Source organism: Passer domesticus, chromosome 8 (assembly GCF_036417665.1).
Source record: "Passer domesticus isolate bPasDom1 chromosome 8, bPasDom1.hap1, whole genome shotgun sequence".
NCBI classification, from domain to species: Eukaryota; Metazoa; Chordata; class Aves; order Passeriformes; family Passeridae; genus Passer; species Passer domesticus.
In genome coordinates this window covers 7,907,002-7,920,721 of record NC_087481.1, presented here as the reverse complement: position 1 = coordinate 7,920,721, position 13,720 = coordinate 7,907,002, and the positions used below count along the sequence as shown (strand labels likewise).

Here is a 13,720-nt window from a genome sequence, read left to right as displayed (position 1 = left end):
CTGATCCTTCAGTCAGCTGCCCAGCTGCTTTTGGCAGGGCTGGGGGCATGGGCTGGGGTGGGTACGAAATGGGAGTGGGCTCCTGGTCCTGCCAACAGCCCCCAGCACCCACTGTGCCCCGGGCTGGGGCTGGGGCTGGGGCAGCCAGCTCAACACAAACAAACCCCCATGGTGGGAGCAGAGGTGGGACTCCAGAACCTGTGCCGGGGGTGCTTTGCTGGGCAGGCAAGGAAGGGCTTGGGCTGCTCCACTGCCCTTGTTTGCTTTGGGATCATCCTTATTGTGGGGGGCAGTGCAGGGGGAAGGGAGAAAGCCTGGGCTTCTCTGACATGTGGGTGGGTTTTTCCCTGGCATGCAGGGCTTGGGCCTTCCTCAATCCCCTCACAGAGGTACGATTTTTTTACCTTTTGTCTTGTTTCCCCTTTTTCTCTGTAATCTATTTTCAATAATTTATTGTTTGTTTTTCTAGAGGAATCGTTCCAGCTGGGATCCAGTCTGGATCAGGAAGTGCTTGGGAGCAGCTGTGGCGTGGATGGGCCGTGCCCTTGGAGCAGGCTGAGGACATCGTTTGGGACCAGCTTTTCTTCCAGTCATGGATGGCATGAGGTGGGTCCCCGTCTGCTTGGCAGGGTGGGCTCAGAGCTTTTGGGAGATGGCAGCGAGCACAGGAGCATCCTGCTCTGGGCAGCTGCTGAGCAGGTGGATGTGCCATGGCTGGCTGCAGGCTGGGCACATGTCCTGCCCTCCTGCCCTGCTCCCAAAGGCAGCACTGATGGGCAGCTCTGGGCACAGCTCTGAGCACAGCCAGCATGGCCTGGGCACCGCGGGCAGCTGGGACAAGGGGACAGGAGCCATCAGCTGACGGGCAGTTTCTGCTTTCTCTCCTTGCAGCCGGGCTCTGCGGATGCTGAGGCTGCTCTGGGCTCTGCCATAGCTCTGCTGGAGCTCAGCACCGGACCGGAATCAGCCAAAGAAGAAATGGTGTCACCTGCAGCACAGACTTGCTTGAGCATTTTGGCAACACAGCTCAAGTTTGCAGAGTGACACCTCCCAAAAATTAAACTTGTTCAATACCTTCTGAAATCAAATCAATCTGGGATGACTCCAAATGACATTTTTCAGCTTGCTCAAGATGTAGCTCAGCCCTTCTCTGAACAGTTCACTCCCCCATCTGCCTTTTACTTCTCAAATGCTCCCTTTTTTCCCCCAGTGAATTCCCAGCCCGTTGCTGTCTCCATCACTTGCTGGCCTTCCTTGTTGCCCCTGACCACAAGGAGGGCTGAGCCCCAGGTTTAGGGACTCATGCTGTCACTGGCTGAGGAGCAGCAATGTTTCAGAGGTCCAGTGGCATTTTAGTGTCATTCAGAACCACTCTCCAGCCCTCAGCTCTCCTCACTGCTGAGTTCCCACTCCCTTCATCCTTGCAGCAGGATGAGCTCTGTGAATCCCCTTGAGCCTCCCCACTCTTCCCAGCCCACGCAGCCACCTCAGTGAGGCTGAAGCTAAAGCTTCTCTGTCTCCTCTGGCACACCAGTCCAGTCCCCTGTGTGGGGAGCCCCAGCCCCAGAGCACAGCACACAGCAGTGCAGTCCGGGCTGGAGCAGCTGCCCTGCAGCCCTGGCTTGGCTGTTTGTGGCAGCTGAATGCTCCCTGTTTCCAGCTGTCCCTGCAGGATGATCCCAGGGCAGAGCCCAGCCGGGCTCCCACTGCAGCTCCTGGAGCTTGGGGCAGACAGTGCTCCCAGAGCTGAGGTTCATGGGGAGCACCCGGAGCTGTGCCTCGCACTCAGTGCTGGCAAGTGTTGTGTTCTCATCTCCTGCAGCCTGAGGGGAAAACAACCTGTGCTGCCAGGCCAGCACTGCCCCTCTGGGCAGAGACAAGGCTGAAAGGCTTTCCCATTCCAGAGGAGCCTGCACTGAGCCTTGGCAGGGCCTGGCAGGGCTGGAGCCGGGTCTGGCCTGCTGTCCGGGACTCGCTGCCCACCTACCACCCCCACCTGCCACGCTCCGTCCTCCAGAGACAGAAGGGTCTGTGTGTGCCAGGGGCTCTTGGATGTCTCTGTATCCATGGACAGAAGGGTCTGTGTGTACCAGGGGCTCTTGGATGTCTCTGTACCCAGGGACAGAAGGGTCTGTGTGTGCCAGGGGCTCTTGGATGTCTCTGTATCCATGGACAGAAGGGTCTGTGTGTGCCAGGGGCTCTTGGATGTCTCTGTATCCAGGGACAGAAGGCTCTGTGTGTGCCGGAGTTTCCATAATATCTCTGTACCCATGGGTATGGGATGAACATGGACAGTGAAAGTGTCAGCCACGTTTCTTGCACACTCCTTCCTTTGTACACAAGACAAATCCATGCACACCCCCATATATGGATATATTAATAGGATAGGGATGGATAGAGATTTCCCACAGAGCTCTAACTTTGGCATAACTCGCCATTTAACTGGTGGCCAGGAGATTTTTTTCCCAGCTCTGTGTGAGAAGGTGTCCCAGAGCTGAAGGAGCAGCATTCAGAAGCAGTTTCAGGATTTCTAGGCAGGAAGTGGAGCTCACAACCATCCACAAAACTCACCATATTCATCAGGATGGGCTGCTGCTTCTTTAGGAATATGGCCCAATGCAGACATGAGACTTGGAAAAATCCCAGCTCTCTGTGGGTTTGTGCAAAAGGGGGAGCAGCACAAACACTTTGTGCCTGCCTGGGGGGCACAAGGTCCAAGGAGCTTTGGTGGCAGAGGGTGACCTGGGCTGGTGGCAGGCGAAGTTCCATTCCATGACATCTCAGAGTGGCACAGGACAAAGGTCCAAGTACCCCCAACCCCACTGATGAAGTCCTTGGAGCACTGCACATCCTCTAGGAAAAGCTGCTGTCACACAATCCATTGGGATTTATAACTTTCATTTGCAACACTTTAAATCCAAATTCCAAACTGCAATATTTTTACACTCAAGACACAGTCCATGCACAATCCATCTTTCAATTTCTTATTGATTCAACCACAATTTAAAATTACTTAATATTGCAAACAAAACCCTGAATCTTTTAAAAAAGTGATGCTGAGGTCAGTAAGATGGATCCATGCCATCAGAACCTTTACAAAGTAACTGAGTTATCTTTTTAAAAAGATCAGTTACCTCTTAATCCAAAGTTAGAGAAGATTTTCACTACACATTTGTTTTTTGTTTTTATCTTTCATATTTTTTTTCCTTTTTTTTTAACAGAGAACTCATAATAAAAGAGGAATGTACAGCAAAATGAGAAACATTTCTCATAAACAATGAAAATGTAGGCTCCTCCTCTGTTTACTTTTCTCTGGATACCCTTAAGAAAAAAATCTAGCAGATATGAGCAGAGGTGTCAAGTGTTACATTTGGACTGTGCTGGAGTTCAGCACTGCTGACATCCTGATCCAGTCAAGAGCTTCAGAATTCTTTTGCAGATCTCGAACCTGGTGTTTGCAGGCACAGCACCTGCAGTGCTGACGCACCAATGCACATGAATAACTCTGTTATTCCCTCTCAGAATTCAGGCTCTGCCCCAGCACGAGGTGCTGCAGCCCTTTGCTCCTGGTTCCCGTGTGGAGCAGCTCCCTTCCTGCTGGCTGAGCTGCTCAGGCAGAGCCCGGCAGCTCCTGGCCCTGCAGGGCTGAGGCTTTTCCCCATTGCTGGGCACAGACTGATGGAGCAGCACTGCTGAACACGGGCACACAGAGGGACCAGGAGCAGCTGCCTTTGGCCACCTGAAGCTCCAAGGCCCAGACTCTGAGCAGCCAGGGCTGGCAGAGACTCGCAGGCTCCCTGTTGGCTGTGCTGCCCCACTTGTGCCTGGCCCAGCTTTGCTTGGGGCAGAGGGAGAACAAGGGGCAGCTCCCTCCCAGCCCCAGCCCAGGGACCCCTCCAGCCCCGGGGCTGGGGGCACTGTCAGCACCTGCTGCTCCAGCCACCACTCCTGCTGGCCCTGACAGCAACACCCAAACTGGGGCTGATCCCGAGGGAGCAGCAGCAGGGCCTGGATCTGATCCCTGACTCTGGGCCAGGGCTGGACAAATGACCCCACAGCAGCAGCAGCAGCACATGGAGCTGACTTTCAGCACAGCCCCTGCCACTTCCCTCCTGTGTGCAGCAGTGTCACAGCAGCCTGAGGCACCTGGGAGCCCCCAGTGCCAGCAGGGACTTGAGATGGCAGCCCTGGGCTCCTGGAGGTTGTGCAAGGAACGGAGCTGGGGACTCCCTGTCCATGGGGAGCTTCCAGATGGAAAAGGCTGCTGTGCCCAGGCAGCTCCAAGGCCACAGCAAGGAAGGTCTCAACCACTGGATCTGTGCCAGTCCCACAGTCCTGGGCAGCAGCCACTGAGCCCTGGGGGAACAGAGGGCACAGCAAGAGGGACAAAACCAGGCAAGGTCAGAGAGTGGAGAGAGCCAGACCTGGGACCAGGAACAGCTGCTTCATTGCACTCTTGGAGAAAGCTCTTGGCTGGTTCAAAGCGCTGAAAGGCATGAAGGGCAGAGAGGAGGCCACAGCAAACAATGCTCCTGTTTCCACACCCTCCCCTCTCTGTGTCCCAGGGGGAATTGGATGGACTGTGCTCTTCTCTCCGAGTCGTCTCGTTCAGCATGAGCAGCTTAGCACCAGGAGCTGAAGGAGCTGCAGCCATAGGCCATAGGAGCTGAGCAAGAGGGAACTTGTGGAGCAATGTAATGCTGCTCAAATAGACCTAGCTGAATGCAGTGGATATAATAATGGAATCACAGCATCCTTTCTGTTGGGAAAGACCTCTGAGCTCATCCAGTCCAGCCATTCACCCAGCAGTGCCAAGCCCAGCACTAAACCACGTCCCTGAAGTGCCAAGGCCTGGACAACAGCCCTGAGTGAGGCCTGAACAGCAGGCCTTGAACCAAAGGTGGCCTCTGGATGAACCTTCCAACCAAAGGTCATCTTTGTATTTGCTCATTAATAAAATATGCATGGTCATTAGCACTGTGATAGATGTAGCCACTCATTAGTGAAACCTGTATTGACCTTTCTGTATTTAGAAGCCAGACAGGGCCATGAAATCTGACATCTGGCCTTGTTTGGGGCTGAAGGATCAAAGTCAGCTCCCTTGGTTCCTCCTTGAGCCCTGGCCAAACTTTGGGAGGGACCCAAGAGGAGGATGAAACCAGATGTTCCTGCACTAGAAGTGCTGTCAGTTTGTTCATTCAGCACTGTCAGAGCTGGGCCCTCTCACAGCGAGGCTGGAGCCTCACCTGTGGCTGGAGGCACCTGCAGGAATTCCCAGTGTCCAGGAGTGGCTCTGCAGCCCTTGGCTGGGACAGCTTCCCCCAGCTGCTGTGTGGATCTGGGGGATGGTGAAGTGTGAGGGGAACTGGTGCTGGATCTTTCTTAATCACTGCAGGCAATCTTTGGTGGTGATGATTGGGTGCATTGCTGAGCTGCTCCTTTTGTGATTCTTTGCAGTTTGCATTACAATAAATCACACAATTCCTGAACTTGGTGTCTGTGTCTTTGGTTCTGACCCTGCCCACCAGCAAAACAGACACTGCAGGCCCACAGAACCAAAGGTGCCTTGTGACACTGCAGGCCTCCTGTGACCAAGGGGACCAGAGTGACACTTTGCGCCTCATTGAACCATGGAGATCATTCTGACACTGCAGGGCCCACTGTTTTCCTTTCCCTTCCCCAGCCTAGCCCTGTCTGGCCCTGCAGCAGGAACTGCAGGCACTGGAGGTCAGGGACAGCCACTCTGGGTCTGGAATGCTCAGCAGATGCTCAGCTCGGGCAGCTCCTGAAGCCCCAGGGCCAGCCCCGCTGCCCAGCCCAGCAGCAGAGTTGGCCCCGGGGCTCCTCAGGCAGCTCCTGCTGGCCCAGGGACAGGCCAGCATCTTGCCAGGGCTCCTCTGCACACCCACGGGCTCCTGCTCTGCTCCTGGCCCATGCCAGCTGCCCCCAGAGCCTGTCCCAGGGGAACACGTCTGTGCTGGCCCCAGCAGCCATTGCTGCAGCCCCTGCCCTGCTGCCCAGAGCCCCGAGCTGGGGCTGCTGCTCTGCAGAGCACGGGGGCTGTGCTGCGCGGGGCCCTGGGCTGCCTCTGCTGGGCTCTGCTGCTCAGCCTGGCACACAGAGGCAGCTGATGGTGCTCCCTGCACTGACCCCCTCCCACACAGGCTCTGCGGGGCCATGGAGGGGGCTCAGAGGTGCCTGTCTTGTGCCAGGGCTGCCAGAGGGGCTTGGGGCTGCCCTGGATCCTCCTGGGGGAATTCCCTGAGGCTCAGACCAGGCAGTGCCCAGACTCCTTTCCCTGGGCCTGCTGTGTCCCTGGGCTGCAGAGCTCTCCTGGCTCACAGCACACATTCAGTCCTTGATCTCGGGGTGAGCCCAGCCTGGCCAGGCCTGTGCCCAGTGAGCTCCACTCACTGCTGCTCCCTGGCACACACTGTCCCTGCAGGTCCCCTGTGTTCTCCTGGCAGCTCCCAAGGCCCTCCAGACAAACCTTGCCCTGCCATCAGCCCTGGCACAAGCTGCAGGGCCCAGGAAGGTTCAGCACAGACCATTCCCCATCTGATGGGCACTGGCCACCAACAAGCAAAACCTGAGCCAGACCTGAGTCCTCTGGAGGCCCCAGTGAGACCCTGATCTCATCCCACTGAGCCCTGGGAGAACAAGGAAGACAAGGAGCCTCTTGAGAGTCCTGAGAGTGACTCTGGAGGGGAGCAAAGCCTTCCTGCCCTGCGCTCAGGAGATGCCCTTTGCTGGTGGAGCTGCTGTGCTGGAGCCCAGCTGTGTCCCAGCAGTGCCCATGGCCTGTCCCTGCCTGAGGGCACAGCACGGACACACAGCAGGACAGTGACCAAGCTGCCAGAGCACTCCGGCCTTGCACCCACAGCAGGGCTGGGACGGGGAGTGTGGAGCTGGGAGGAGCAGATGTGGAAAGAGGCAGGGCCATTGTCCCTGGCCATGCTGCTGTGCTGGGAGCCCCTTCCCTCCACCTCTGCTCACAGGCACTGCCCCTGCAGAGCCAGAGAAGGGCTGAGGAAATGCCTTGGGCACACAGCTCAGGATAGCCACTTCTTTTTATTCACATGCACAAGGAACAAGCCACCTAAAAGCCTTTGCGTTAAAAAGGAGAATATCATGTAGAAATACTCAGAGTAGTACTGCAGTATCTTATAAAAACATTGTAACACCAGAAAAATAATAGGAAAAATTCCCAGTGACAAAATGGAGAAATAGGAAAAGAAGGCCAAGATTGTCAAGAATTACATTCTGAAGGTTCTGGAGAAGAAAAGTTTAATGTTTCTGAAAAGATAGGGTCATCATTTTCCTCAGGGCATCCTTGATCTCCTGGTTCCTCAGGCTGTAGATGAGGGGGTTGAGGGCTGGAGACACCACCGAGTACAGAACAGAGACTGAGAGATCCAGGGATGGGGACGAGATGGAGGGGGGCTTCAGGTGAGCAAAGATAACAGTGCTGACAAACAGAGAGACCACAGCCAGGTGAGGGAGGCAGGTGGAAAAGGCTTTGTGCCGTCCCTGCTCAGAGGGGATCCTCAGCACAGCCCTGAAGATCTGCACATAGGAGAAAACAATGAACACAAAACAGCCAAATACCAAACAGGCACTAATTGCAATGAGCCCAAGTTCCCTGAGGTAGGATTTGGTGCAGGAGAGCTTGAGGATCTGTGGGATTTCACAGAAGAACTGGCCCAGAGCATTGCCATGGCACAGAGGCAGGGAAAATGTATTGGCCGTGTGCATGAGAGCATTGAGAAAGGCACTGGCCCAGGCAGCTGCTGCCATGTGGGCACAAGCTCTGCTGCCCAGGAGGGTCCCATAGTGCAGGGGTTTGCAGATGGACACGTAGCGGTCGTAGCACATGGTGGTCAGGAGGAAATACTCTGCTGACAGGAAGAAATACAAAAAAAAGAGCTGAGCAGCACATCCTTTGTAGGAGATGGTGCTGGTGTCCCAGAGGGAATTGTGCATGGCTTTGGGGACAGTGGTGCAGATGGAGCCCAGGTCGCTGAGGGCCAGGTTGAGCAGGAAGAAGAACATGGGCGTGTGCAGGTGGTGGCCGCAGGCTACGGCGCTGATGATGAGGCCGTTGCCCAGGAGGGCAGCCAGGGAGATGCCCAGCAAGAGGCAGAAGTGCAGGAGCTGCAGCTGCCGCGTGTCTGCCAGTGCCAGCAGGAGGAAGTGGCTGATGGAGCTGCTGTTGGAAATTTGCAGGGGCTGCACATGGGAACCTGTTCATGGAGAAAGGACAGTGACAAGTCAGGAGAGGCTGCTTTGAGCCAAACCTGGGCCATTCCCTGCAGACTGTTCCAGTGGTACTCGCTCACCCTTGTTCCTGCTCTGGGAAAACCTTCACCCAGGTCCCTGCCTGAGCTCCAGTTCTGCTGGCTGAGTGTGCCAGGAGCAGCCAGGCCTGTGCATGGGGGCTCTTGAGGAGCCATCCCTGCCCTGCTGCCCTGGGTTTGTGGCAATGGGGCAGAGGGACAAGGCTGGATATTCAGGATTTGTCAGGGGAATCACTTAATGGAGAAAGAATTGGTACCATCTGCACTCACACTTCTAAAGAATGTCAGGAGTTGTTTTTTGGAATTGTTTTAGAACTTCATTGCTGGCTCTCTGAGGTCAGAAATCCCCAGCATTCCTTCTGCACTCAGAGTTTGCCACTGAGAGGTGAGAGAGGCAAAGGATTCCCTGTGGCAGATGGAAGGTGAGGAGCTGGATGGGCTTGTTCCCAACTGCCCTGGCTTTGCACCTTTGGCTGCAATGAGAGCACAGTCACACTCCTGGGTCACCCTGGCATAAACCAAAGCCTGCCCAGAGCAGAGGGATCCCTGAATGTCTCACCCTCTCTAAAGGGCTCTGGGCAAGGTCTCAGCACCCCCTTGTGCCAAGGACACTCACGGCTCCCTTGGCAAACCCAGCAGCATTTCCTCAGCTGTGGCAGCTCTGCCCTTCCCCATGGGACATTCAGGGAACTGCCAGAGGCTCTGGCACAGATTTGCACCCAGGAGGGCAGCTCAGAGCTTGGAAGGGCACAGCAAGGAGATCCCCGGCTGTGCCCATGATGGGATCTCAGGGAGGGGGCTCAGCTCATTCCCCTTTTCCATGGACTGCTTTGCCCACAGCCCCACATGTCCCAGGGAAGCTTGGACACCCCATTCCCATGGACACCCCTGCCTGGCAGGAATGCCAAGGGCAGTGCCTGACTCAGTTGCTGCAGTTGCCAGAGCCTCCCTCAGAGCAGCAGATAACAGTGACAATATCAGGGCAGGGCAGAAACAAGAGAAGATGTTGTGGTGCTGTGCCTGAGAGGGCAGGGCAGAGACAGGCGGGCACTCAGGACAGTGTTCCCGTGCCCAGCTGTGTCCGCACCTCCCACACACCAACAGTGTCCTCCTGCCCCAGCACTGCTCTCTTCAGCCCCCTCTCCTTCCCTGGGCATCTCCCTGGGCCTGGACATTCCCTCCTGAGAGGAGCCTTGTCCCTGCCAGCGCTCACAGAGCCCATCCCACCCTGTGTGCCCTGGCCCCGGCCCTACAGAAACCTGCCTGTGTGCAGGGCCCTGGCTGGGGCAGGCTCTGTGTGCAGGTGGGCAAGGGCAGCTCAGGAGAGCCCTGCTGGGCCCTGCAGAGGTGATGCTGCTGCTGTCCAGGGCTGAGGAGTGGCTGAGGGCCCTTTGGGAGGCTCCCAGCAGAGAGACTCACCACCCACAGTTACAGTTCTGGAGTCTCTGTAAATGTTCAAACATTACTTTCATGATTCTGTGTGTCTCTTTCAACTCAGAATGTTTTGTGATTCTGGGATTACAGTTCCTGTTCTGCTTCTCTCATCCCTCTGTTGTCTCTAATAAAAAAAGAATAAAACTCTTGCAAAGGTGTTAGAACAGTAAAGTAAAAAGAAAAGACATTTATTGGAAGATTCCAGGTGTCCACGTGGGAATTGGGCACAACTGATTTCAACAATTCATTAAGGTGGATTAATTAGGATATTTAACAGAAACATCCAATAGGAGATTCTGTTTCCCCAGTTACACATAGCTGCTCAACTCATAGGAGTAGGTCCAAGAGCTTCTTTGCCATCACTTTTTGTTATGATTGCTCACATTCTGGTAAAAAAACCCCAAAATGTTCTTCTAGTAGGGCCTCTTCCTGATAATAAGACTATACAGTACCAGGAATGTATTTATACATTCATCCTATTGTTCTAAATTCGAGGAGAAAGGTAAGGAAATGTACTAGAGATAATTAAGGATTATAGTTAAAGAAGTATGTAATAATTGTTTAATTGACTTAATAAAGAGTTCAATAGAGTAATGTAAGGATTATAATTTTAAAACTATATAATAGTAATTTTCAGAGCTATGAATATAAGAAAATGTATAAAAATAAAACATCTTTTTGTCCTTACCCCAACTTTCTCATCCTTCTCCAAGCAGGAAATTGAAAACACTCTCAGGAAAGCTCCTGATCTTTCCAGCAATGCCAGGCTTACCTTCTCTGGGAAGTGTCCTCTGGACCTGTGCCCAGGCTGCTCTGGAGCTGGGAGCAGCCCTGCCCCACCCAGCCCCTCTCAGCAGCAGCACCTGCCCTGCTCAGGATGGCTCCTTCCCCCCACAGCTTCTCCCCAGTGCTGGGAGCAGCTCCCCGGGCCAGCTGAGAGCTGTCCCTGGCAGGCAGCAGAGTCCCTGCCCCAGCACAGCGCCCTGGGCTGCAGGAGCCTGCTCTGCAGGACAGCCCTGGGCACCCCTGGCTGCTCTGCACAAGAGAGAATCAGAGAATGTACTCACAGGGTCTGCAGGCATTGGGATGTTCCAGCTTTAGGAGATGGCTCCAGGAGCTGCAGCTGCATTGTCCTGCAGCCAGAGGTTCCTGTGCCAAGGGCTGGCAGTGATTCTGCCCCAGGCACTTCTCAGCACCTTCCCAGCCCTGACTGATTGAAGCTCTCTGTGCCTCTGGGCTGTGCCCGGGCTGGCTGCAGGCAGTGCCCCAGCCCTGCTGGGCTGGCAGAAGAGCTGCTCATCAAGAGAAATGTGCTTTTGAAGCTCTTCTTGCTTACCAGGAGCTGCCTCTGTGCCAGGAGCCCAGCCCAGCTCAGCAGCACAGACACAGCAGCAGGACTTTAATGACCCTCTGGGGCTTTGTGCTCAGGCCCTGAACATCAGTCCCTCAGAGGCAGCTGAAGAAACCTCTCCAGAACTCCAAGTCAGAATCACACTCCAAACTTTCTTGGACTTTTAATGGGTCCCACTGAGGGACACGACTCAGAAAGTGTCCCCAGGCCCCAGCCAGGGCAGAGAACTGGAGGCAGTGATGACAGGTGGGGACAAAGAGAAGCCAAGTCTTGGTGGCCTGGGGCACAGCAGCAGGGTCTGTGCCAGCAAGGGCTGGGAGGAGACACCTTGTCCTGAGGCCCTGGGGCCTCCTGGCACAGCCCCAGCCAGGCTGGGCACTGTCAGCCCCTTGTCCTGCCCTCAGCATCCCCCCTAGCCCACATCCCAGTGGCCTCAAGGATCTGCTGGAAGGAGTCCCTGGGGAGCCTTGCTCAGCAATGGCCCTGGGGGCTCCTGAATGCTCCCAGCAACTGCAGGTTTTTCAAAGGACTTTGGGTTTGGCTTTTGCCTTGGACACTCTGAGAGGTTTGTGGAATCATGGCCTCCAATTATCTGCTGTAATTAGTCCCTGGAGAGGCTTTGCCAGTAACAACACTCAGTGGGACTCATTAATGCTTCAAGGTACTTCAGTTATTTGAAGGTACTTGGTGTTTCCCTTTTGATACAGACTCTGTGAGAGGTTTGTGCAATTATGGCCCTAATTATCGGCTTTAACAAGTCCCTTGAGAGCTCTGTATTGACACTCAGCGGGTCTCATTAATACTTTGAGATACTCAAGTTTTTTAAGTTATTTTGGATTTTCCTTTCTACATGGAGTTTCTCAGAGGTTTTTGTGCCATCTTGGCCTCCAATTCTCTCCTCCAAGGAGTCCATGAGTAGCCTGTGTTGGGGATGGACCTCATTGGGTCCCATTCATGCTTTGAGACACTTTGGATGTTTCCATTGACTTTGACTCCTGGAAAGGTTTGTGCAATCTCTTCTCAGGCCCTGAGGTTCAAGGGCTCAGCTCCAAATGCACCTCGGGGCTCATTAGGATCAAGCAAGTCCTGACAAACCATGGCTCTGCCTTGATTTTTCTCTGCTCTCATGCAGTTCATCAGGAATGTTTCTGTTGTGCTTTTTGTTCACCAATTTGACATTTCTCAGCCAATGCATCAACTAGTGTGGTGGGTTCAGTGTAGGCTAATTTTCAATGCACTCACTAGAATATTCTTACTCATTTCCTGTTGTGAGACAGGATCAGGAGAAAAGCAAAGTAGGCTTAAAACTTTAAAAGGGTACAAAGAAAAATTTATAAATAGTAACTAAAAGAAAGAGTAATATGTATCAGAACAAAACTTTCAGAATACTTTTCCTCTCGCTACAACCTCTTCTTTCTTACTGACAATGTAAAGAGTCAAAACCTAAAATGTTCACTCAGTTTATCACCTCTAGCATAGTCTTCCTTGAGATCTTTCACTTAGAGAAAGGAGTCTCTCTTTCGGGCTATGGAGACTTCTCCATAAGAAGTTCTCTCATGGCTCTCAATTTCCATGAATAGCAGCTGCCAAAAAAATTAACGATCGTGAAGTCCCTCCCATTATTTATCAGCTTTTTTCGCCGCTGTGTTTATGGGCCATGTCAGCTTAAGGGGTATTAGTTTAAAGATGAGCTGTTTAAGAGCAAAGGTTCTCATCATCTTCATCTCTGGGAACAGAGATCTTCTTCTTCTCTCCTGAGGCACAGGGTCTCATCACTTTTCTTTCTCTTTTCAAACTTCTCATGGGACCACAGCTACCTCAACATTTGCTTACTTTAGCATGGAGGCCTTTGCTGAACAAGTCATCTCCCCATAGTTTTCAATGTGCTATAGGGAAAAAGAGAGTCTGATGTATCAATTACATCCTTCTCCAAAGATTTACAAGGGGATTTCAGCCCCAAGATCAAAGCGTCTCTTCATCCCTCCCATCTGGGACTGAACTTCCTCTTCACTGACCTCGGTGTCTTCATGTTGCTCTTCTGTGTGCCTGCACTTTGTCCTTTTCTCTCACTCAAGGGAGGATGGAAGCACTGAAAGAGTTAGTATCTCTCCCAGGGCCTGCAGATGGTTCCGTGACCCCGGCCGGGCTGGGTCCTTGCGGCCGGAGCTGTTTTACCATGGAGGTTTCTGCAGCGGCTGCGCTGGGGCTGTGTCAGGATGGGCCGCGCTGGGGCAGGGCCAGGATCTCAGCAGCCAGGCCAGAACACAGCAGCAGCACGGCCGGGGCCCATGGCTTCTCCTCCCCCTGCCCGGGGCTTGCGGGTGAACCCCAAGGGTAGCAGAATCTTGGCCGAGCCGGCCCGGCCCGGGGCTGCTCCTGGGGCCCGGCGGATCCTGGCTGGGCCCGGGCTGGCGGCGGGGCAGGGCTCGGCAGCGCCCAGGTGTTGGCAACCGCAGCCATGGCCCGGCCCGGCCTCGGCCCCGCGGCCTCCCCTGCCCTGCCCGGCAGCCGATGGGGCCTGGAGGGCTCCCTGGGAAGGGGCCCGGCCCCACGGCAGGAGCCGCCCGGCCCGGCTGAGACGGGGGCTGGGCCAGCCTTGTTACCTCTTTGCTGGCCAGAAGGGAAAGAGACCCTCCCA

General features: G+C 54.4%; 1 protein-coding gene across 1 annotated transcript; it reads right to left on the bottom strand.

Annotated features, from left to right (window-relative positions):
* Positions 1-7,239: 7,239 nt before the first annotated feature.
* LOC135305656 (olfactory receptor 14J1-like) lies at positions 7,240-7,875 on the bottom strand. Its single transcript, XM_064429401.1, has one exon. It carries the CDS (start codon positions 7,873-7,875, stop codon positions 7,288-7,290), a length of 588 nt encoding a protein of 195 aa, XP_064285471.1. The 3' UTR covers positions 7,240-7,287.
* Between the last annotated feature and the right edge of the window lie 5,845 nt (positions 7,876-13,720).